The sequence below is a fragment of the Hyalella azteca genome, unplaced genomic scaffold, assembly GCF_000764305.2.
Source record: "Hyalella azteca isolate HAZT.00-mixed unplaced genomic scaffold, Hazt_2.0.2 contig13629, whole genome shotgun sequence".
NCBI classification, from domain to species: domain Eukaryota; kingdom Metazoa; phylum Arthropoda; class Malacostraca; order Amphipoda; family Hyalellidae; genus Hyalella; species Hyalella azteca.
The window spans coordinates 20,397-45,130 of record NW_025943544.1 but is presented as its reverse complement, the minus strand read 5'-3'; the positions used below and the strand labels follow the sequence as shown (position 1 = coordinate 45,130).

The window sequence follows — 24,734 nt, the reverse complement described above, 5'->3', positions numbered from 1 at the left end:
TGAATAATAGCTAATGAATCACGTCACTCAAAGTTCGGATGGTCTAATTGTCACGTCCACCAATGTTTATATACACAAAAATCACGATATTCCATCAAGTATTCCAATCTAAATTTCACCACCAAAGCAGCAACTTACCCTGGCGTCTGAGTCAAAATCCTATAAGAGAGGAACCAGGACGCAAGTCGGGATCGGCATAGTATCTGACGGCTATAATCAATTCAACACCAACGTCAGAGTCGGTCCTACTTAAACTTTGTAGTCTGACATACAGTAGTGGGAAATTTGCAGCAACACTTCATTACAGCTACATTTTTTGGTGATTTATCGGTTTAGCGTTATCAAAGCTAACTTTTCAGTTAGCGGATTAGCGGTTATCAAAGCTAACTTTTAGGTTAGCTGTGCCCACCACTGCATCTGACTGCTCTGAGACCAACTCTCACTCTGCATCACTCTTTAAGCCTAATCTCTCTGCAAGTGCATTGCCAACCTGGTCTCAAATGCTGCCCTCCAGCCTCGATGACACTGTCCTACTCCTACCTTCAGTACCTAGTGCAGAGGTGAGAGTCCAGGGTGTGGAAGGTGGAAGCAGCATCGCCAATATATGGGTTTTTAAGCCCAAAGCGTTGCCGACCATTTTCAAAATGCGTCGCCCGGTAATTTTTACTGAAAAGCCATTTACGCTGAGTAATGAAAAACTATTTACAAGCTGCAAACTTATTTACAAGGTTGCATGCACGTGTTACAACAAATAACTAATTTTATCCTAAAAACAGCCCGATTGTACAGCAAGTGTCAACTGAACATGTGATGATGCAGTCTAATCGCTCTAATGTGACCGCAACTACATTTTGTTTACATTTTTTTGGTGGGAACTCATCGCAACTGATTTCCGGGCAAGCTTTACTGCATCCTGATCCATCCAATGTACCGGAAACCTTACTTTTTTTTCTAAATAGTTGGCCAAAGACTGACAAATATATTAAATGCAAGAATCACAATCTAAATGTGTTTGCAAAATCTTCTGAAGGTGTAAATTTTGCTACTGAAGCATCGCCAAAGATCTTGCAATATTCATCCACTCTCTGTACAGTGGGTGAGAGTGAGAGGTTGAGGTACATGACATGATGACATTAACAACTTACATGTTAATGACACAGATACATTTGTGGGCTTCCTACAATCCTACCTAGGCTGGAAAGCTATAATAACAACCTTCTGAATGCCAATGATCAATTTGAATCTCAGCAACACGCATCCACGCCAATCCCTAATCATCCTGACTCCAATAAGAAAGTAATTATCATAGAACCTGTTGCAGATCCTAATGGCCCTGGTGCTTTCCCATGCCCATTGTGTAAGTTCTTCTCTAATGATATTGCTATTAGCACAGCTCTGGCTAAATCACCAATTGGTCAAGTCACTCAAGTGGGCATAGCCATTAGCCACATCTCTGAGAACTCTGGACGCCAGCTCCTTGTGGTGACAGTGAAAGAGGATGCCCCTAATGATCTGACTCAACTTCTACGCATAACTAAACTTGGCTGATGGAGTGTGAAGCGTTGTCTTCCTTTGAACCAGACAATGTGTTCTGGTGTCATTGGACCAATTGGAGCGGACATATTGGATGATGAACTAACAGCTGCTCTCAAGGAATCAGCATTCAACATTTGCAAATTTATACCTAAAAAATGGGTTCTGCTACTGGATCAGTGTCTGCTGGCCTTTATTTGCCATCCATTCACTTGGCCACTGGGTGGTTGCTGAATCCAATGCACAGTGCATAAGCCTAAGGGCCCAAATTGTTTGCCATTTACAAGGCCATGCAACTTACCACCACTGATTTATCTCTGCAAGCCTGCAAGGTGAACCAGTATTGATCTTGGCAGATTCATGAGCAGCATTGCAGCTTCTATCTTCTACATAGAGTGGTTCCTATTGCTCAGTTGTTGTTAGAATTCAGAACTCAGTGCAAACTAAGGGGATTGATAGAGTGCTGATCAGCTGATGTGCTGGGTTCATGGCATAGTTTATGGGTTCATACATTCACAGAAACAAAGAGTCTGACATAGGTAATGACAAATCATGGACACTCTAACAATTGCTCTGCAAGTTCTAGTCTGTGTCTTGAGAAGTGTGTGTTTGTTGAAGTCCAAATTCTTGAAACATTGGGCACTGGTGGGCAAGGGAAGTGCAGTCCTCAGGGAAGGGAACCTTCAGGCTAGACCTTGGAGCAGTGATAAATTATGTGGACTAGGGATTGACACCATAGTCCGCACAGTTGTTTCAGTAATCCGGACCATAGTCCATAGTCCTATGGATTGCTGCACATTTAACCTTGCTCAGATGGATGTGCAGTGGCTAGTCTGTAACTAGTACATGCTGGAGTGAAGACCCAGTTGACCTGTTTCAACATGGCTATTTCTAGTATCTGCTCTGAGTGCAAGACAGAAGACAGAATTAGACATTTCATCTTGAGCTATGTGCTTTACACCAACCATATGAAGGAGTTTTGCTCAAGTTGGAAGGCTTTATATATACCTAGGAACCTCATCTCAGCTCTTGGTGCGGGAGATGGCCCACAAAAAAAATGAACTGCTGTAATTTGTCAACTTGGACAATATCTGCTGAGATGCAGCATGGTGGTTACCCTATGAAAATATTCAGTGCCTAATTATCTTGTCTTTTCTTCTGCACAACAATTACTGGATGGTGACAGTGTCAGAAACCCAAACTGATACAAAAATAGCAAGATAGTACAAGTCTTCAACAAAAATCCTGTTGTGCTCAGGATGGGAGGTGTGATTTGTTCTTACCCATAGTCTCAAAATCAATTAAAAAAAAAACTCAAACAAGAATGAGGTTGCTGAATATACTCTGTACTATTTTGTGCCTTCACTTTCAGGAACAGTATTGGTGATAAATATTATTGTAGTAATTTCCAAAAATTTTTCAAGAGATCTGTCAAGAATTTTTTCAAGACCATCTGTTTAAGCTTAAAGAGATTTGTACAATTAATTCTTAGTGAAAAAGAGGAAGATTTTTGTTGAAATCACAATGAATTATCGTGACTCAAGACGCAATTGTGGTCCTGAGACAGCAACTCCTATATACGTTTTGAAGTCTCCATTCAACGAGAAAGAAGAGTTTTTGCTGAATGATGGGAAGAGAAGTGATGACCGTGCTCCATTGGAGGTCAGAAAAATGTGTGAGTACCACTGCTGTACCAGTTTTTTTTAGTTATAAATTAAATCAATAAATTGAAAAAGCCTTTCTTTTAATAAAATGTTGCTGGCAATAATATTTTATAGCAATTTTAAAGCCATTATTTGGCACTTCAAAAATGGCAAGTAAGCTCTTGCTTTTCTCTTCTACCTTCAAATTTCTAAATTATCATGGCTCTGATATCACATCATTTTGGTTGGTATGAAATTTTGCAACTACAAATTCATGTATTTTTGTTGAATAAAAAATATTATTGCCTACCAGTCTTTCATTTCATAATATTTTGAATTTCCATAGTTCAGTACCTTGCTTTTGCCAAAATATTTTAAACAATGAGTGCACCCAAAAAGTTTTGTGTATGATTGTGGTGGTGGACATGTCAGACTGTATTTAACCAACCAATGTTATTCCCTTGACAAAAACAAGAACAATGCTTTATCATGAGATGATGACCTAACTCCTTCCATTAAAAAATACTTACTAAAATGCCACAGCAGCACAACCCAACATGTGCTTGCTATGAAATTAGAAAATTGTATAACCAAATGAACCTCTTCAATTGTGCCAAAAATTTGACAACCAATGATGCTATAGACCTTTGGCTAAGCCCAACTCCATATTTTCACAGGCTTCTTGATCTTTGTAATACCTTGTTCTACAGTCTGGCGGTGATGCAAAAGTATCAACGTTCATGTCTCTAAATGATCTTGTTGATTCATAAGCATTTAAATCCCTCTGTAAATATCTTAAAGTTCTGGTACTGGCAACATTTGAATCTAAAAATCCTAATTTTGGCAATCAGGCAATGCTATGAACAAACTCTCATTGTGCAGCACATGAAGTTTTGGTTCATTCAACAGTGGCTTATGCACCATTTTACAAAGAGTTGAAGATGAGACCCTGCTTGGCCAGTTACCAATCCTAGACATCAGAGAATTAGAACTATTTTATTTATAAAAATAGTAATTTTATTAAAAATTGTAGTTCAACTTGCTAATTTCATTTAGAATTTCACAGCTAGCTGAGCTCCTAATCCAGCAACTTGCTATGTAAATCTTATTGGATTAGAGCATTTGAGAGCTAACGGTATATATTTTTTATCATTCCCATATTCTCTTCTCCCCATAAATTTTTCGTACCTGCAAGATTGATTTATTCAAGGTTGATTGAAACTGCTAACATGAGTTAATCACAATATTTTTTTCAGATTTTGGAGTCTCTAACATCAGTCAAGCAAAAGGTTCTTCCTATGTTGAGCTTGGCAGTACTAAAGTGGTGTGTGGCGTGTATGGTCCCAAGGAAATGGCCCCAAGTAGTATCTTCAAATCAACAGGTCAGGTATGTGAATTGTTCTAACTTACCACCTCATTGCTATTAAATCTTGAAAGTTAGACTGTTGAAATGTCTGTACAGGCTCAAAATAAAACTCACACAAAACATGTTTTGTTGTCCATAAAATATAGATGAAATCACTGTCCAGACCTTGGTAACTTATGCGTTCAAAATGAAACTCTTATTCGATATTTTAGTTAAATCCTTCATCTCCTGTAATAGTTTTGATGCATACTTGTTAAATAAAATTTGATTCGTCTTATTGAAGGTATTGTGCGAGGTGAAAGTGGCGCCATTTAGCTCCTACGTTCGCCGGTCTCCAGTTCCTGACCGACAAGTCAAGGAGCTTAGCATGCAAGTGAAGGACGCTCTTGAAGCAGCTATTATTTTAGTAAGTTGTTATATTCCTCCTATTAGTAATCATTGTAAATTACTTTTATTACACACATGCACATTTTTTTTAGCGCCGAAGAAAGACAAGATAGGTTATCTTATATTGTTTATACGGCAATTAGTTGTCTCACTATGACTAAATTAATATTTGCATTTAAAATCCTAAGAAGTACTCGACATTTCTTTCGCTGATGTCCGATGTTTATTACAGGAAGAGTACCCCAAAGCACAGATTGACGTATTTTTGACAGTAGTTGAAGACAGCGGAGGCGTACTGGCAGCGTGTGTCACGGCTGCCAGTCTCGCACTGTGCGATGCTGACATCAGGATGTACGACATAGTCGTAGCTGCTTCCGTTGTGAGTGTTCGTGACTTTCATTGTTAACACGTTGACTACGATTGCTTCATCTTGTACTATTATTTCATTTTTAGTACCGTTTTTAAACAGTTTTGCCAGACGGTCATTTTTTCCGGACAAATTCTGTGATTTAGTTTTTCTCAATTGCGGTGGCCGGCTAAAATTTATGATAGGGGTACTTCCTAATTAAATTTTAAATACTACAAAAAGAATATAAATGGAATTTTTGTAGCGGAAGCTACAAATAAACTAGTATATATTGAGTTATCGGCCTTTTTTGTTCTCGGATTTGGCCGATTTTAGGCAACCTTAATTATGTACCGCTACGTCCTGGAGAAATACATTTCGTGGTACACATATGTACCACTTCGTAGTCTACGTGTTAACCTGCTGTTATTCAGTTTTTTTTGTCTCACAGTTAGGATTTGTTTGCTGAAATCACCGACATGTATGGTTGGTTATACAGGCTTGGTATAACGACCGAATATACCTGGACCCGTCTATAGAAGAGGAGGAATGCATAGCCCGAGCTGGGGAACGCTTGGCGACTAGCAAGAGTTCTGCGAGCTCTACAGAAGATGAGTTGGAGGGCAGCAACGGGTCAGTGACGGTAGCCCTGATGCCACTATATGCCAACGGGCAAGTTGCCACCATGGTTATGTCAGGATCCGTGACTGCCGCTAAACTTCAGGATGGTTTGGATGCAGCTCTCGAAACGTGTCGTAAAGTTTATGCAATCGCTAAGCAGGTGTGTATCTTGATGTAACGATTACGTTGAAAAATAATATGCACTGTGACAAATACAAGTTTATCCATAATCATTTTAAACGTTTAATTTGGAATGTTACATATGTCGTTATGTCGATTGTATTACTTATTCAGTTTTAAATATTCTAATCACTACAGAAACTATCAAGTTGGATTCTTAGCAGTTTCATTGTCCACAGGTATTAATTCAACGCGTTTCTGAAGCTAAACTGCCTGAAAAATTGGAGGATTGAGGTTACTGGTTACAATAAAATACTGGTTACTGGTCAGATTTTATTTTCCCTAGCTTGTTGAATACAAATTTAGTTCATTTCACTGAAAATTTGTTCCATCGATTGGTTGTAGATTATTATGAGGCATATTTACACATTTTAAATGCCCACCGTACAGTGATCATGATTACTACACACGAGAGATGAATCATTGAAAAGCTGGTTACATCAACGCTCAAGATTCATGGAAATGAAGTGAAAGTAGGCCGCTCCCACAGGTTTTCAAACTTGACTCTGTAAAAGAAAAGATATGTTCAGCGATCAAAAATGAATGAACAACAGCGTTACTTTATTTTTCAGGCGTTCATTTCACGTGAAACGAAATATTTCTCGTTCATTTCCATATTGCATGATATGTGCGTGTATATGACTTTACCTCTTCAGGCTATGATCATATTATTAGCTAATTTTGAATGGAAAATACTGCCAATCCAACATTCACATTACGAAGCATACTCGCGTTCAGTAATCCATTTCCCTGGAAGAACGGTTGATGAACAAAGAAATGACTATGACCATTATTTCAAGGTTATATTCATACACTACAGCGCACGCACAAAATTGGTCAACATTTCCTCCGCACTGATAGAGCAACGGGATGATAATTACCCGCTACTGAATTACCTTGGTCCTTTGCCTAGTAGGAATGGTGTAAGGGAAGGGAAGGTCGTGAGCAGCGTGCAGCCCCTTGATTATCTCCAGAGATGTTCGGGGAATGGATTCGAGATTAGTGAGTTTTAGTGCCTCTTCCAAATGCTGCATCGCTTCTTTAAGGGAATTTTTGTGACCTGTTTCCGGTAAAAAGAAATATAATAATGACATCATACCGGTGAAATAAATCCAGTCTAGTAAAGCATAACTGAAACCGTCAATTGCTATCCCAGTAAGCAAGTTTCAATTTACGATATAATTTCGAAATTAACCAAACCTTGATGATAAAAAATATATTTAGCTATTGAGAAAAGCTCACAATGCAGGTCCATTAATGCGCAGTGCGTCGCCAACTTGATGGTCGGTGTGCTCATCTCAGGGTTAGCTTCCAAAGTCGCCAAAAATCTCTCAGCGACTGCTACATCCCTGGTGTCCCTGACGTAGTCACATACAGCGGAGTGAGGCAAGACGGTCTTCTTGCTCCGCATCACTTCATTCAACTGATTGTATCAAGGAAAAAAGACGATATTCAATATTAGATCGTCCTGACTGAAATGGATGAATTTAACAATTGATTCCAGGTTCTAACCAGAATGAACTTGCTTCTATAATCATTTTTTATGTGAAGCATGACAGAAATCAAATTAGAAAATTAACTAAAAAATTTTGCTGAAAGCGATATAAAAAGAATAGTAAAACCAACGAATTTAAATTCGACCCTATAAAAAATAGTTCTACTTAACATAGCTCAAAAAAAGCGGTTACTAACTTCACTTAGCTTCTTTTTATCAGCTTTAATGAAGTGATAGGCCCACAGAATAGAAACGCCGTCCATCACGTCTCTAGATTTTAGTTTCTCGGCCAAAATTTCCACTGAAAAAAGGTAAATTACTTTTAAACGCTACCAATATTCGAGTTCAATTATTTTCTATAAGCAACAAATGCACAAGGCAAAAGTTTCGTTGAAGCTGAAAAATGTATACCATATGAATGTATCGAGTAAATGTCGCATCTTTTTACTATTGATAATTATTCTCATCTGCAATAGTGAATACTCCTTTCGTAAAATAGTTTCAAATTAGTGAAATAGGTTAAAACAAACATTGTATAAATCCAAATTCAACCTGAAATCCATACCACAAAAATTTCAACTGCATAATTTTAGAGTAAATAACAGAACCAACAATTTAGAACAAAAAAATTAGACATGTTTCTTTAATTCATGAACTCTCTATTAGACCATTTATTCACACACTCTTTGGCAGTAGTGACGAGTCGTTGTTCAAGAGCCACAGGAAGCCAGCTTTTGAGAATTGCATGCTAACGAGGTTCAGTTCCTCAGGAGTTGTTGCCTGGTCAAACCTTATGTTGAACTTCGTGAAACACCGATCAGCATTATTGCTGCGACCTGCAGCCACGCACAGTTGACGAACTATGGAACCTTGCTCCTGAATAAAACGCACAAAAATTACAGTTCAGATAGGGTACACCCGCGAAACTGGATTCGTCATGTCAATTTAGCTTAAACCAACATACCGAGCGCCAACGCGCAACACAATATTATTAATTTTCAATACCGTGCGCAATATTAACAGTGCATTGATATTTCTCCTGACGCCACTAGTGCGAACTCTAGGATACAATGCCGCACCTTGGGGCGAGACGTGTCGACGAAGTAATCAATCGTGTCGTAGTCGCCTTTGTCAGCAAGCATTTGCAGCACCCGCCTTAAGGTGACGAATTTCACGAAGCTTTGACCACGGAATTTAGGAGACAACTGAGTAGGGAAAATAGCATGGAGAAAAATAACTTTCTTTTGAATATAAATAGGATGAATCAAGAATAAAAATAGTGTTAATGAAGCAAACAAATTGTAATAGATGTAATAACATACACGCATGATACGAGACCGACGTAGAAATAGGGAAGATGGTTTCTTAAGATGAATAACGGTATATAAATACTATAACTGTTTTTAAAATAAATCAATTAAATTCAAAAGTGAAGAGTGTAATGATAATTGTCCACAATCAGCATATATTACAGATGAAACACGTCTGCTGACCTGTCGATAAGGTATTTTGCTTGAGCCATGCACTTACTAATCACTACGCATAGTTGTAATGGACTGTAATCTCAACTCACCTTTATAATTTGGACAGCCTCGGAAAACCTGTCCGCCTCAAACAGCTTCTGAATCAAATCTAATCGATCTCTGTTGTACAAAGACTCGGATTTCTTGGACAGCCTGCAAAACATTTGCTGATTTAGGGAAGCATGGTGCCGCCAACAAATAATTTTGATGATATTTAGTCATTTACAGGCATCACCATTGGAGAAATATCGCACTTCAGCACACGACAATATTCCCTAATTAACTAGTTCAAACATCTGTCACGTTCTTTGTTATGCCATTAATAAATACTTGGGCTTTAACAAAATTATAAATATGATGTCAGCCATGAAATAAAACATAAACGTGAAGATCACTACACAATGCGAGCAATATCCATCGCACTCACTCGTTGAAAAGAGTAACAGCTTCATCCAATTCGTTGTCTTGCAGACGTTTCCGATACTCCAGCAACCTAGGATCATCCTGGGAGAGAAGAAAATGAATTAAAAAAAAATAGTTTGACTGAGCCGGACGGGCTATCAAAAAAAGTGCACTTCCATGAAGAACCAAACAAAATTTTCACGATAGTGTGATGCAAACAAAATATTAAACCTAATAATTGCTTTAGCGGTCTACATATTGTAAAAAGCCAAGAATATGCCAAGGAATTGCACCTTCTGGGCAGACGTAGCTTCGATACGAGGTGCAGCTTGTTCCTTCTTGACTTGAGGCTGTAGCACAATTCGAGGAGTAGGAGCTTCAGTCCGACCAGACAAATCTGGGATAGCAAAAGGAACGGTCTTGCCGTTCTCTTGGAGGAACGTGCCAAGATCGTGAAGGAATTGATCCGAGATGAACACGTCTTCATCTTGCATCTGTGTCCAAAGAGCCAGCGCCTTATCGCAGTTTCCATCCTTTACTGTACAAAGAACATCGTAATTAATGGAGATATATTGACCAGTCAGGACTCAGGAATTAGATTTGAAAAATTTCAGCCCTCAACTTCTATGAATTCTTGTTCGTAAACAGAGAACTTCATTTGAAGATGGATGCGTGTATTTGAAAATTCATTGCTATCAGGGTTATATATAATTTGGAAACAACAGCAAATAAAAAAGTTCCACAATACCTTGGCTCAAACATATAGATATGGATTGTTACTTGCAGATGCACAAACTAGAGCTATCAATGTCACTTTATAATTCAATAGATTATACACATACTGATAGACTTCAACAAATGATGAAAGATGGGACGTCGGTCAACCGAGGACACATCAGCGGTGGCTGCAAGCAGGTCTTCCAGGCACTTGGTTTTGTTTTCTCTCGCGTAGAGCTCACACAAATGCACAAGACGCTCGTTCGGGATGCGTAATCCTGGAGTCTAGGAAAAGCAGAACAGACATAATCAGGCTCAAGACTTTATCACAATTCTCATTGACAAATGTTTTACATTTTTACCATATTTTCTCATTTATGGAAAAAATGCGATATGGTGCTCGTCATGTCCATCCGTCCGTCACGAACGGACGGACGTGAGAAACGGCGCTCTTTGTCACTCACTGCAGTGAGTACTGATCTAATTTTTTCACGGGTGTACATTCCTATTAATGCCATGCGCGCACCGAAACGACAGAACAGATATAGAAAAGCACAGGTAAACATGGGAGTTTAAATTTTATCCTTTGAAATTAAAGTTTCAGTAGACGAGAAAAATCTCCCACCTCCAGTACACGTTTTGCCTCCTTGACTCTCCCCTCATCCACAAATCCAATTGTGAGGTCCAGCAGGCTGTTGTATTCCCCGTACAGATCCGTCGTCATGTCCACCAGCTGTTGCAGTCTGAGCGCATTATAAATTATTATTAAGAGTCAGCAGAATTAGACCATTTATATCAAAGGTTACAATGAGCACAAGACTTACTCTCGCAAGCTTGGAAGCAATAAATTATTTAGAGTCAGCAGAATAAGACCATTTGTATCAAAGGTTACAATGAGCATAAGACTCTTACTCTCGCAAGCTTGGAAGCAATAAATTATTTAGAGTCAGCAGAATAAGACCATTTGTATCAAAGGTTACAATGAGCACAAGACTCTTACTCTCGCAAGCTTGGAAGCAAAGCAGAAAACAATAGCTTTTGTGTACGGAAGATTTTGTGATTTCCGAGTCAAAGTTACGTGTTTACTAAAAAAATTCCATTGGATATAGGGAGTGAATATTCATCATATAATTCAACATTTAAGAGAGATGCGGGTGCTAGAGATTGAAGTTAACAACTTGAATTATATACAGACAAAGAACACATTAGGGCAGCACAGTAATTGGGTGTGTGACTTACCTTTGAGTGTCTTCTCGCTTGATGAGTTCTTTGGTTAACCCGCTCTTGAACGGCAGCACATTGTAGTTCTTCTTGCAGTCAACAATGCAAGCCATAGCTGACTCAATATCGCCTCTGAAGTATTCAATAAACTTTAGATTTCAGAGAAAATAGGAATTGAGTTGTGGGATGCAGAATTTGTTCAAGGCAAAAGATAATATTTTTTCTCCAAACCAAGTCGGTTTCAATTATGATTGTCAAGGCATTTAGTTTTATTCTACTTTCATTTAATGATCTTTCAAAGCTTCAGATTTTGTAAAGAGGCAGCTACGATTGAAAACAAGGCAAAAATTTTCATTATAAAATGTTAACAAAAATGAAACTTCCAATAAAAGTTCACACGAAAATCAAAATCAAATTGACTGATATGTGTAGTCTTATAACCATGGAATACAGCTGAAATACCTGTTTTTAGAATAGAGTGAACCCCGAAATTAAATATAACCAGTATTGATATTCCCGCGTTACTAAGTTCCTGTTCGAGTTTACTTCTATTTTGCATAAGTAACTACAATTGCGCAAACTAATCTAAAACGAGTCAGCTATAATCTATTTTAAAAAGCATTCAAAGTGCACAAATACGTATTTTTGTGATCAATTGAGGTTAGCCTAAGAACTGGTAAGACGAACGCACTTGACGATGTAGGCCTTGACGCCGGCTCCGAGGAGGCGGCGGGTAGGGAGAGCGATGCGGTTGTCCAGGATAGCGCGCTCGAGACGCATTACTGCGTCCACGTCACCGCGGTCTGCCAGGGGCGACAGCAGCCGACTGCACATCACCTCCTGCCGAGAGTGGGACGTTACTGGGACTGAGGGGTCGTTATTGGAGGTGAGGGCCATTACTGAGAGTGAGCGCTTTTCTTGAAAAAAAAAAGAGTGCTCATTCCTGGCAAAATTGGACAACTACTAGTGAAGCATGTCCATTACTGCAAAAATGGGCGTTGCTTATCTCGCTCCGGGAAATGGAGACGCTACAGTGAAAGTATTTCTTTTAGAAGGGAAGTGAACCACTTACCTAGAAATCTAACCACAACTAACCGCAATAGTAGAATATGAATAAATTTCTCTGAATCCATTTCGCCAACTTTTCCCTAGCTCATGGTGGACAAGATACTCACAATAAACTGGTCTTTGTTTAAACTCTCCGGCTCATCATGACCAGCTTCATCCTTGGCTGCAAGTTTTCTTTTGCCCTCAGTCTCCAGGAATGAAACAGCCTCTGAGGAAGATCAGCCCATTATCAGCCAGTGTGTTAAGGATACCACATAAGAAAGTAATTGTTCGAGAATTATGTTGATCAAAATGTTGGATGAAACTAATGACCGAATCTAAGGGAACAAATCAGGTAAAACCAATCACATCGGTTGGTCACAGCGAATAATAAATGCTTTCCACTGACCATCAATTTTTCCTTCGTTGACGTAAAGAATTGCAAGCTTGAGCAGCATAGGTGAATTGAAGACTGCGTCAGGATCTGTGGCTCTGATACTTGCTAGAATTTCTTCAGCGGGCTGAAGCTTTTGTGCGTTACAGTACATGTTTATCATGAGAAGTCGAAGCCCAACACCAATAGGGAACTGGTGAGTCTCCTGCAGAACCTATAGAGAAAGACACATAAGTAAACATTAGGATATAATACATCAAACCTAACACAACTGTGCGCTAAACACATAAAAGCAGTTAGCATAGTGGTTTGAAAATAAATTTCTCAATAATTGGTAGAATAAAATGTGAGGCATCGAAGAGGAATGGCTGAATATTAGGCTCTGAAATGCTCCCGTACCTTGAAAGTTTCCTCAGCTTTCTCAACGTCACCGGTTCTGGCATACGCCGCTAGGAGTTTGATGAGGATGTTCTTAGGGTCACCACCATTTGAGGTGCATTGCTCCAGCGCTGCTTCAAGCTGCTTAACAGGCATCCTGTTCTGCACAAGCAATTGAAAGCTGGCAATTCGAAACGGTTTAAGCATTGACGATTATTATTTGGAAGTGTCAACTCAGTTTAAGTTCATCCGTTTCGAATTTTTCAATACATCATCTTCTGGTCTGGTAAATTATGCAGGTATTAATAAACATAAGTTCAATAACTGACTTGTTCAAATATAAATGAATTGCTTCCAGAGTGTCACCTCGAAAAGAAAAGCACCCAAACTGTATCCATATAGTTCAGTTACATTGAAAGTGAATCTATGTAATAAAAAAATATTCTGTAAATATGTTGTAACTTTAATACTTACATAGGAGGTCTGAGACTGATATGAACTTGTCCGGTCCAGATCAACCCTGGTGAGTGAGCCTGAAGCAAGCGTGCTCAGGAGGCTGTTTACCTCTGACGTGGCCTTAGAGCCCAACCGATGTGAAACTGTCGCCTCCCTATCCTTTGAAATTGATAGGCCGCGATCTTTCAGTGCCTGAAAAATATTAGCTTCATGTGACACTCACGTACTTACTTTGTGCACGGACTCTCGTTGTGCAGCAATATACATATTAAAAGTAATTTTAGTTTCGTCAGCACTGTTTCAAGAATTACCCTAAATTGTTTGTCGAATTATAAGCCAATGAAATATTTTAGCAGAACAAAGTTTTATACTAAAAATAAGAAAAATATAACGTAATTACGAGTATGTAGGCACTTTAGTATCATTGGGAACCGATGTTTTCATGTGGATCATAGAAAATAATACTCACAGTGAGAAGCGCGACCCAGTCAAAATCAGCAGCGTCAGAACCAACCCTGTAGGTAACGTCTACTAAGAACTGGCCTACGACGTCATCTTTGGAGTCAGGGGCGGCAGGGTTCTTGATGTCCTCTTCCATCTCCTCTCCATCTGATTAAAATTAAAAATATAACTCAGTACTCACTGCAGTGAGTGACAGAGAGCGCATTTTCTCGTCGACGAAAACTTGAGGTCACGGACGGACGGACGGACAGACAGACAGACGGACATGGCAAGCACAATAGTGCATTTTTTCCATAAATGAGAAGATGCGCTAAAAAGGGAAAAATTAGCTACCACAAAATGAATTTTTTGTCACAAATAAAAGTTTTGCTCTTAACTAATAGGAGAAAATTCCATAATGAAAAAATTCAAGGAAGGGAGTAGGTAAATTAAATTTAAATAAGTTCAACTTGTAGAGACTGCGTGAGCGAAATTTATTTGATGGGTTAATAAGAACGAAACTATCGCAGCTATCAGAATAATTCAATATATCCCCCTATACTTCACATCATCAATCGTTTCATTGAGTTTTAAAATAACACTGATGGAAGAATAAGCATGGAGCTTAATCTAAAGAGCACCTCGGACCAGACGATGCATCAGGTCATTTATGACCATTAATATATATTTTTTAAACTTGCATCGGTGGCAAACACGTGATGCTCTCCTGTCCACTTTCATTGGTGGCGTTGACAAAAATTGAAGATCCGCCCTCTTGGACACATGATCTTCCATCTCCGTTACCTTTATTCCTTACTGTTTAACATTTTTTTACCAAAGTTGTTCCGAAAAAATCTATCCTTCAAATCTTTCTGGGGACCAAACTTTTGGCTTCTCATACAGTGGACGAAACAGCAGCTACAAGCCAGCATTTATTGCTTAAAAGAAATGCTGATTGTGTGAGTCACGAGCCCATTGCTTACCAGGCAGAGGCAGAGATTCTTCTTCTTCTTCATGATCGCGGTCAGAAGGCGCGCCCGCACGCACTTGTCCCATGATGGCCGCGACGTTCGTGTAGTCTCTAGTACGAGCGACAGCCACAGCTAGGTCTCGTCGGAGCAACGGTACGAGGCGGAAGCGGAAACGCTTCACTGATTAAGAATAAAAATAAATAAAAAACTTCAGATATTCTAACGACACAGCAGGAAAAAACAAATAAAAAAATTTGTAATAAAATAATAAGCTGATAAATTGGTCAATTTACTTGTTCAATTCTTGTGAGAGGCCAAGGGGATTGAGTGCGATAGGCTATAGGCTACTTGAGCGATTGAAAATTGATTATCAAATCTTATGCCATAAAAAGATCTTCTATGCCTTCGAGAAACTAAGGAATTTAAGTCACTCACGCAGATCGACAGTGGCGGCCAAATCTCCCTGCTTCACAAGGTAGGCAGAAATTGCGTTGACGGACTCCGAGTAATAGATGCCTGCTTGCTCGAGCTTGTTCATGACCGCGGCAACTTGAACCTCAGGATCCTTGAAGAGAGTTGGCAGTACATAGTCCAGCATCGTGGACATGCTCACTGGCACTCCACGAGACTTCATGTTGCCCAGTACATCGTAAATGCCTGAAGGGATTAATTAAATTTACTTACAAGATGCCATTCGCATCAATCAAAAGCTGGATATTGCACTGCACAAGAACATCAATAAATTCATTCAAGTTACTAAGCGTCTTGTATAGGTAAACGCTATGAGGTATGAACTATATAGCATTACGCTAGGTAAAAAGGTAAACGCTATGTATTTCAGTAAATTAACCGTTAACATCGCCGCGGGCCGAGAGTCGTCATTCAAGTTAATAGGCGTCTTGTTTTTGATCAAGTAAAGGTTATATAGTTGAGTAAATTAACCGTTAACATCGCCGCGGACCGAGAGTTGTCATTCAAGTTACTAGGCGTCTTGTTTTTGATCAAGTAAAGGCTATATAGTTGAGTAAATTAACCGTTAACATCGCCGCGGGCCGAGAGTTGTGCAATCAATGGCCAGAAGAAGTGCGGTCGCAGGTCAGCTCCTTTGGCCTGAATAGCGTCCATGATGGGGTATACGAGCTTCGTATTGCGCGCGAGGGCGGCCTCGAGGGAACGTTGTAGCAGGTGAGGGTTGCTGCCTGAGACGTCTTCGCACATGCTCAGGATTGATGATATGGGCTGTAAAATTGAAGAAATTGAAAAACAATGTAACGACAATGAATATAATTGAAGCATGATAGGCATTAAGTGCTATTCCAGGTTGGGAAGAAAACTCATTGTGGTGAGTCTAGCTGTGAATGGTGAAACTAATTCCCAAATTTTATGATGGTATCAGGCGGCCCAAATTTTGTAGTAAATTGCTTATTAAAAGGAGAATAATTAGTGTAAAGCAAACTGAGGGGCCGACAAATGCAGTGGTTTTACCACGCGGCTAGGAAAAGCCTCGCCGTACCTAAATATTGATGGGTTCTAATGTTAGTTTCCCGTGTTTATTATCTGATGATAATTACTTCTCTTCTGATTCCACTCTGTTACTCTTGTACATTTTTTATGCATCTAAAGATTTAATAATGGATTTAGAAGTAATACATGTAATATAAATTTCCATTAACTTAGCCACAGATGACTTAAATTATACGTTGCGGAAAGATTGAAAGAACTGCATGAATAATACATAAAAGCAAAATAATATTGGTTTGTTTATTAACCAAGGAGTTCAATGTGTTTGAATGGCTAATCTTTGATAAAATACTTGAGAACTGCGGAGGCTCTAGGAATGTTGCGCGTTTTGGAAAAAACATTCTTATTATTAGCTGGAAAAAGTGACATATCATTCCGAATTATTAACAAGGAGCCATTTTACCTCATTGATCCATCATTTTTAAATAAATATTAAAATTTAATAATTTTAACAGAAGATATAGCATATACTTGAATTTCTTGAAGTAATGAAATAAGATACAGTGCACTGTAGCAAATACCTTGTCTCTAATGATGAGATGCTTGACATAAAAGAGTCCCTGGTTGAGGTTGGACTGAGATTCAGGGTCAGCAAGGGAGTCCATTGTGTCGTAGACGAGGCGCGCAGAGTCGTCACAACCAGCGTTCAGCAAGCGGAAAATAAGGTTCTTGCAGTCCTGGTTGTAGCCCCATTCCTTCCTGAGCAACGAAATCATCTGGGGAAAATAAGAATTAACTGGTTACTATAGGCAAGCGGAAAATAAGGTTCTTGCAGTCCTGGTTGTAGCCCCCATTCCTTCCTTAGCAACGAAATCATCTGGGGGAAAATAAGAATTAACTGGTTACTATAGGCAAGCGGAAAATTAGGTTCTTGCAGTCCTGGTTGTAGCCCCATCCCTTCCTTAGCAAGGAAATCATCTGGGAAAAATAAGAACTCTTTAACTCGTTACTATTAGCATAGTCATGAAAATGCATATGTATGCAAAACTTGCCACCAAATAATTGGATCACAAATAACACAAATTCTCATACTTATGATGAAAATATTCTTATGATACAAAGAACATAGAAGCTTTTCAAGTAATAGAAGATCTTATACCACTGAAACAACAGATTTTAGAGCCATTTTACCTAGACTAAAACTGATGTCAACTAACATATTAAATATATGAAATGATTGACTTTACCTCAGGAACATGCTCGGCATGCCCTTTGGAGGCGAGTGCGTATATGACCTCCATGATGTCTCTATCATGCAGCGCCTGCTCCTGCCCAGCGCTCTGGCTGATGGTGGCCCTAAGTGATACCAAACAATGCTAAGTTCCAGCCAGTTGACAGTGAGATCAACTTCTACTTGCTTGAACCCAAGAATTATGGCACAGGAGTTTGAGAACACAGAATACGTCAAGTGGCAGAAAACGTCATCATTAATCATCAGAGAAAACGCTCATATCAGTCAATTAATAATGGAGCAGTTTGTTAATACTCTAAATATGTTCACACATAACTGAAAGTAAGAAAACAAAGATGTATGCACATTCAAGTGTGAATGACTATTTTGATGCAGCAAAAACAATAATAAAACTATCGCAGTGACGAGCTTGCAAGCAGCAAACATGCTATGTTAATAGCAACCTTTGTAGCTGGTCCTTACTTGACACCCTCTATATCGCCATGCTCGGCCTGAGAAATGGCCAGAGCGAGGTAGGTGTCCACTGAAGGCTCCAGGCCGCTACTCTGCATCACCTGCAGCATGTCTTCAGCGCTCTTTGTGTCACTGTGTATGAAACAAGAAAATAAAACTCAGCACACTTGGTCAAACTTTGATCCTTGGGCTAACATAATATCTAACAAATTTTTAAAATCATTTGAAGATTTGTTTGACATGTTAGATGTGACTGCATTCTACTAGATTATAATATATAGTAGATATACACTATTTATGATGTATATCTATATATGTTAATATATATAAAATAATATATATATGTTAATGTATAATATATAGAAACATAACACTATATATCTATATAGTGTTATATACATAACACACTTTATTCATGTAACAAGTCTCGGGTATACTAATTGGAAATTTGAAAGGATATCGTACAACTATAACTCACCCCGCTCTGGAGTGACCAAGGATGAGTGAATTAAAGATGCTCTCATTAATGGACAGATTTTTCTCCTTCATCTTTTCGAGAATCTTGGTGGCTCCTTCAATATCTCCAAGCTGCAAATAAAACAAAGTTTTATCATTAAGTGCTTACTTGATAATTACTATTAAGGGGACCGTCTCGCCTAAAATTTTCAATTCTGGCGTTTTCCGGTTTTTGTGCTCATCTGAAAGCTGGAATTCTGCTCTTTCCAATGGTACCACTGCCATCGCTGTACGCCAATATTTACGTTCATGACGTCTCTTTAAAGGGAAGCGGGTGGGAGAGTTTTTTAAGTAATTAGATATAAAGTAATTAGCTGCTGAAATCTTTGAATATAGTTTCTACTTGAGTTGTGCTGCAGTTACATGTTTTAAATCCCCCTCCATCAGGAACAAATTCGAAATTGAAAAAACTGAACACGTGAACGCTAGATATGGTCTTTACGGATCGAATGACACGTGTCTCGACCTTGTAGCATATATACTGTAGGAGGAGATAGATTTCTAAAGTACCCCTTTATTTCTTCGTTTTCTATTAATTTCACGTTTTCTTTCGTTTTTTTTTCGAAAAATTCACACGAACAAAAACAATTTTGTTTTACATTTTACATATGTGTACCGAATTTCAGAATGATCCGACCCAAAGGTATATGATTTATTATTTGCGCGAGACGGTCCCCTGATTCACTACAACAATTCCTGTATTGCAGATACGTACAGACAATACAAATGGCAGCTATTTACTTGTCCGTTAGATGAAAATAATCAAAATAAAAGAGAAATTACCTGTGCATTACGAGTTATGAGTCGTTGGTACGTCACGCGATTGGGCTCAATTCCTTTACTTTCTAGATTTTCAAGGAATGCGGCTGGAGAAAAGTCGTATTCATTTTCAATGTAGACTCGGAGCAATGCATTGTAATGGGACAAGTCCATGGGGACACCTGAAATAAAGAAACAAATTTGATCGTTCCTGGTTGTAAAATAAGGCCTGCACATATTATTATTACAACAGGAAATCCATTCCAAAGAAAATAATTGAAATCAGTAGAATACCTACTGGTATGAATTGATAGATGAATTTTACAGAGCAACACAGTCAAGATCAAACCACTTTATCTTTTCTTTGTTTTGATTTTCAGAAAAAAAAAAATATATTTAGACATAGACAAAGCATGCTTCATCCAAGAATGGTGGCCCATTTATAAAGAATAATAATTATAATATTCTATAAAATAATATTGAGCTAATAATCCTGAACAGAAGATAATCCTGAGATACATTGTAAGCAATTAATTCAGGGTTAGAAGAAATTTCTCATAGGGAAGTCTTTAATTCAAAGCTCCTGTTTTATAGTTCATCTGTTGTGAATAAATTCCTTGGAGCCTTAAAAAATTCGTTGTTCTTATGTTATCCCATAAACATTGAGTAAGCACAAAAAATTATATATCACCCAAATAAAAGATCAAATTACACATGGCAAATTTCATCTTCTATGATGATAAGATGCTTCAGATTTCACTGAAATATGTAAGTATATATTTAGATCAACAAAAAATGCTTTAATGGGAACAACAAAGAATACTCTAATCATAAAATGCAAGAAGAAGGTGTATAAAAACAGGAATTTTACCACAAACAAGCCACAATTACCGCGTTTCTCGAGTATCTGCCAGACATTCTGAGCAAGCTTGGTGCGGTAGTCAGGGAGCTCTTCGGGCATGAGGGCTCCACAGCAGCGCAGCACCACCAGGCTTTGAGACGAGCTCACTGACTCTGATACATTGAAATGAATAAATAATAATAATAAATCTAGAAATAAAAAATAAATCTAGTAATAAAAAAAGTAATAAAAAAATCTAGTAAAAAAAATCTAGTAATAAAAAAGTAATAAAAAAATCTAGTAATAAAAAAGTAATTAAAAAATCTAGTAATAAAAAAGTAATTAAAAATCTAGTAATAAAAATCTAGTAATAAAAAATAATAATAAATCTAGTGGCAAATTGTAACAGGTTAATACAACTATGCTCATTGCCAAACTATAATCAATTTATAACTCAAACTGCATCCGTTATTAGAGCACTTTCCTGAGTTATAGGAGGATTAACCAGCTAATGACAAGGAGTTGCAACCATTGTATTCAAGTCCAATATATAATATGCAAATTAAGGACCATATTTTGATAGGTTCGAGTTACACAAATAGAAATGTCCTCCAGCGCCCAGCTTGAGACATTAGCTTTCATATTAATATATAAATATGAAGATAGGAAGAACTCTAACTTATACCGGTATTGAAGTAAACTGAATAATCAGAACATGTTACAGGCCTACTCTGTGATATTAAAATTTGCATGCAATGCTTTGGTAACACCAGCCCCAAAGTCTGCTGCACAAATTCACTTTTTATTAGTGAAATAATGCTCTAATATTGATCTTTATTTTTAAGAAATCAAATATATTCTTTAGGCTGAAAGATAACTTGAACATTAACAAGAGCACTGCTAAGAATAATCATTTAATTTATGTGACTTTCCAGACTGAGATGAAGCAATCAAACAATTGATGTAATAAGTTATTGAAAGTTAATAATAGAGAGAGCTCTCATGCCTTGGTTCTTAGAATGGATCTTTCAGTTTTTCCACTGTTAATTGTGCTTTGTGTCTTGTATAATAAATTTCCAATAAATTTTGATAAACAGCCTCACTAAACAAACTATCAATGTGAGACAGTTTTAGGAGAAGTTTTTTAGGTGAAAAATTTTGCTTGGTTAATTTGAACACAATGGGTGAAATTAGCTGCATAGATTTCTGTCTGCTCTTAGTTCATGTACTTTCAAAGTTGCCTTGACACACTTTAATGAATAATTACTTGATTAATGGCACTCAAATAATTGGCTTATGACTGGCCATAAACCTTAGCCTTAAAATCATGAAACTATAAAATATAAATGATACAAATTATCATTAACAGATAGGTGATTCAGACCTAAATAAAAACTAATAATACTTAAATTAAAGAAAAATGTAGGTAATAATTGGGAAGAAAATTATGATAAAGTTTTCTCTAGCTTAATAAATTTTATCACAGCCTCAACAACCAGACTAGCTATACAGCAAATTTTCTAGCAAGCATTCAAACACTTCATTAAGGATGTGCTTTCAAGAGGATTTTTGTTACAGTCAGAGTCCTAATAAAAAATACCAGGTTTTCGCAGAAGAGATATAGCATCTTGAACAAGCTTGTTTGAGATGCGACCAAACATCCTCCCTTCAGTATTGAGCCTCTCCAACAGGTTGCTGAGCTCATAGCTGTGGTTGTCCTTCTCACTCCTGGTCTCAAATTTCTGCTGTGCACTAATAAACCTGAAAAGTTGTAAAAATGTAAACAATTGCAACCATCAGATTAACTTGTGGTTTCAAATCCAAATGAGATATTCCAGTAAACGTATATCACTAGTATTTGTATTATTGTATAATTTGTATTACTCAATATTTATAAAAACTCAATTGAATTCTTCAACACTTTTGCAAGTTATATACATTATATGATTATTAGAATAGAATAGAAGTGTCAGCAGTCAGCACTGAAGAAATAGGCTCACGGCCTGATGCTGATTCTTGAATTTTTCCTAACTTGATTCACAAAGGATTAGGCCTTTGGAACCCAATCTTTCTGTAACTGAAAATTGAGATAGCTGCTGGACTGTGGACTTATTGCCTGGTTCATAATTTGCTAGGCATTTCAAGACTGAACATATGCTCCTGCATAGCTAGCTTTGTCTAGTCCGTTCTTGAAGGCTTTCATAATTGGAGTGTCAATGATGCTATCAGGGAGGCTGTTAAAAATTTCTATGCATGAAGATGAAAATTAATTTTCTACTAAATGGAAGAAAAGCCACTTACCTAGAACAGAATAAATTTAAATTATTGCGTAGGTGAAGTATTTCTTGAGGCCTGATGGTTCCATAATAAGAGGAAGCTTCGGCAAGGGCTTTCAATGCCGGTATATTCCTAACTGATCGTAACATAGAAGACATTTCACAGATTTCAGAGAAACTAATTGTTCAAAACTACACAAAATTGGGCACTGATTTACTAAGGATCCAAGTCTCCAAGATTCTGTCTCTGAGGAGTAAGATAAGAAAATTACTCTTCTGAGAAGTAAGAGGAGACTGCTACTCAGCTACTGAGTCTGATTTATTACATTTACAGCATGTGGAAGCATTGCAAACCTGCCAAGTGCTAACAGTGCCTACCAAATGTACCAAGTTTATTAAGTAAAGTGATTGGAGTTCAATCATCATTCATCTAATGACTTTGGACTATGGAGTGGACATTTTCCAGAGGCAGAGCTTTCTGTCCGTGTCAGACTGTCATGTGACATCGTCATCCTAGTTCTAGTTTCAATTTCAATTGCTCCGAAACAGAGAAATTTATGAACTTAGTCTAAGAGCACCATAGTAGGTATATTATAAATTATCCTCAAATCGGAAACATCAGTTATTGCAATCGGTATATATAAGACTAATAACAAATTCACAGCGTTTTGTTTACGACAGCTAAAAAGCACCCTTTCAAAATTATTAAATACGAACTACCAATGAGCTAAATATAAGATCGAGAACAAAATACATTCAGCAACACTTGTTACCAGGTTTTATTTGATTATTTTCGCGGAAAGTTCGCTTGATTGTGAAGTAAATATTAACTTCACGATTAGCGCTCATTGCTCTGCACCGGCGAGTTGGTAGGTCCTACTCGTTCAACTCACGGCTCTACTTCACACGTGAATATCGAGTTTACCTAGTAATTACAATAATAAAATAAACTCCATACCCTGTTTTTATTTTTTTGTATAGCAGAGTTTCTATGTACGCTCGTTGAACTTTTAAAAAACTCTTAAAAACTAATTCTTTCTCAGCCTAACAACATTCTATTATTTTCAATAAATGTTTTGATGCGATATGAAACAATAACTCATGCAATAACCCATGATTGATATAATTCAACCATGCAATAACAATTCCTCGATGTCGGAAAAAATTCAAACAACAGTAGTTCATACTGCAATCATACATATAAGAGTGAGCTTATATTTTTTATTGCTATCGTTGGACACAACTTCGATCATCGAATATGAATAGAAGGATGAATTATGCAGAAAGATGATGTAGCGGCAGTATTTTATTTCAAAGAACACCCAAATTTAAACATTGCGATTTGACTTGACTTCGTAAAAAATACTGCTGTATTTCGAGATTAATAAGTGCACTTTCATTACCAAGATTTAATGCTACAGCAGAAGGGTCCAAGGGAGGATACTGGTTCGAGAGATACGTACAAAATTTTCACAAAATCAATCACATGATCCATGGTTGAAATAATACTTAATTCAACAATGACATGATCTACGATGGTCTTTGTCCGAGCATGTGTTTGGACAAATTGGGAGATATAGCTGATTCTAAAGCGGACTTTGTCGTCGTTAGCAGTGAACATATACCAACAAAATACTTGGAAATGCAAGGACAAAAATACAGAAGAGAACCGCGGATGCATCTTCTATTGAAGGGAAAGCGTCTCCTTGGTACCTAAGAGACCCACTACACATCGAGTTTGGAGTCAGGAAGTAGTTGAAATTGGAAGAACGCGTGGCAAAAGTTGCATTGGTCAGACAATTTTCTCTGCCATCAAAAAGTTAATCTAGGCCTAATCACCACCAAAATGGTTCGAAACATAATTAGAATTCTCCGCCGAATAATTTGAATGGTGCTTCTATGAATAGTCAACATGTTTATGAACTCAAGGTCGTGTATCTCTTCGTTGTTACACCTTGTAGTTGTAGAAGCTTGGACGCGTCTTCTGGATGTAGAAAGCATCTCAACCCTCTTAGTAAGCTTTCGACAGCGGTCCTCACTTTTGGCTTCTAAGCA

The 24,734-nt window shown here is 37.8% G+C and overlaps 2 protein-coding genes across 2 annotated transcripts; one reads left to right on the top strand and one right to left on the bottom strand.

Moving 5' to 3' along the window:
• The first annotated feature begins 2,936 nt into the window (after positions 1 to 2,936).
• Positions 2,937 to 6,341, top strand: LOC108667200 (exosome complex component MTR3). Its single transcript, XM_018154194.2, has 6 exons — positions 2,937 to 3,208; positions 4,433 to 4,563; positions 4,826 to 4,948; positions 5,162 to 5,308; positions 5,775 to 6,056; positions 6,256 to 6,341. The coding sequence occupies exons 1-6, from the start codon at positions 3,058 to 3,060 to the stop codon at positions 6,307 to 6,309; spliced, it is 888 nt and encodes a 295-aa protein (XP_018009683.1). The 5' UTR covers positions 2,937 to 3,057; the 3' UTR covers positions 6,310 to 6,341.
• LOC108667199 (leucine-rich PPR motif-containing protein, mitochondrial) lies at positions 6,336 to 22,913 on the bottom strand. Its single transcript, XM_018154193.1, has 29 exons — positions 22,705 to 22,913; positions 22,004 to 22,164; positions 20,454 to 20,576; positions 19,587 to 19,744; positions 18,766 to 18,875; positions 18,297 to 18,419; positions 17,830 to 17,938; positions 17,164 to 17,358; positions 16,156 to 16,360; positions 15,557 to 15,778; positions 15,134 to 15,301; positions 14,179 to 14,318; positions 13,728 to 13,901; positions 13,275 to 13,415; positions 12,891 to 13,089; positions 12,610 to 12,710; positions 12,126 to 12,274; positions 11,453 to 11,566; positions 10,839 to 10,956; positions 10,339 to 10,498; positions 9,790 to 10,034; positions 9,522 to 9,598; positions 9,145 to 9,247; positions 8,651 to 8,776; positions 8,255 to 8,447; positions 7,769 to 7,872; positions 7,319 to 7,499; positions 6,973 to 7,136; positions 6,336 to 6,582 (listed from the first exon to the last, which is right to left on the bottom strand). The coding sequence occupies exons 1-29, from the start codon at positions 22,836 to 22,838 to the stop codon at positions 6,571 to 6,573; spliced, it is 4,209 nt and encodes a 1,402-aa protein (XP_018009682.1). The 5' UTR covers positions 22,839 to 22,913; the 3' UTR covers positions 6,336 to 6,570.
• Positions 22,914 to 24,734: the final 1,821 nt, after the last annotated feature.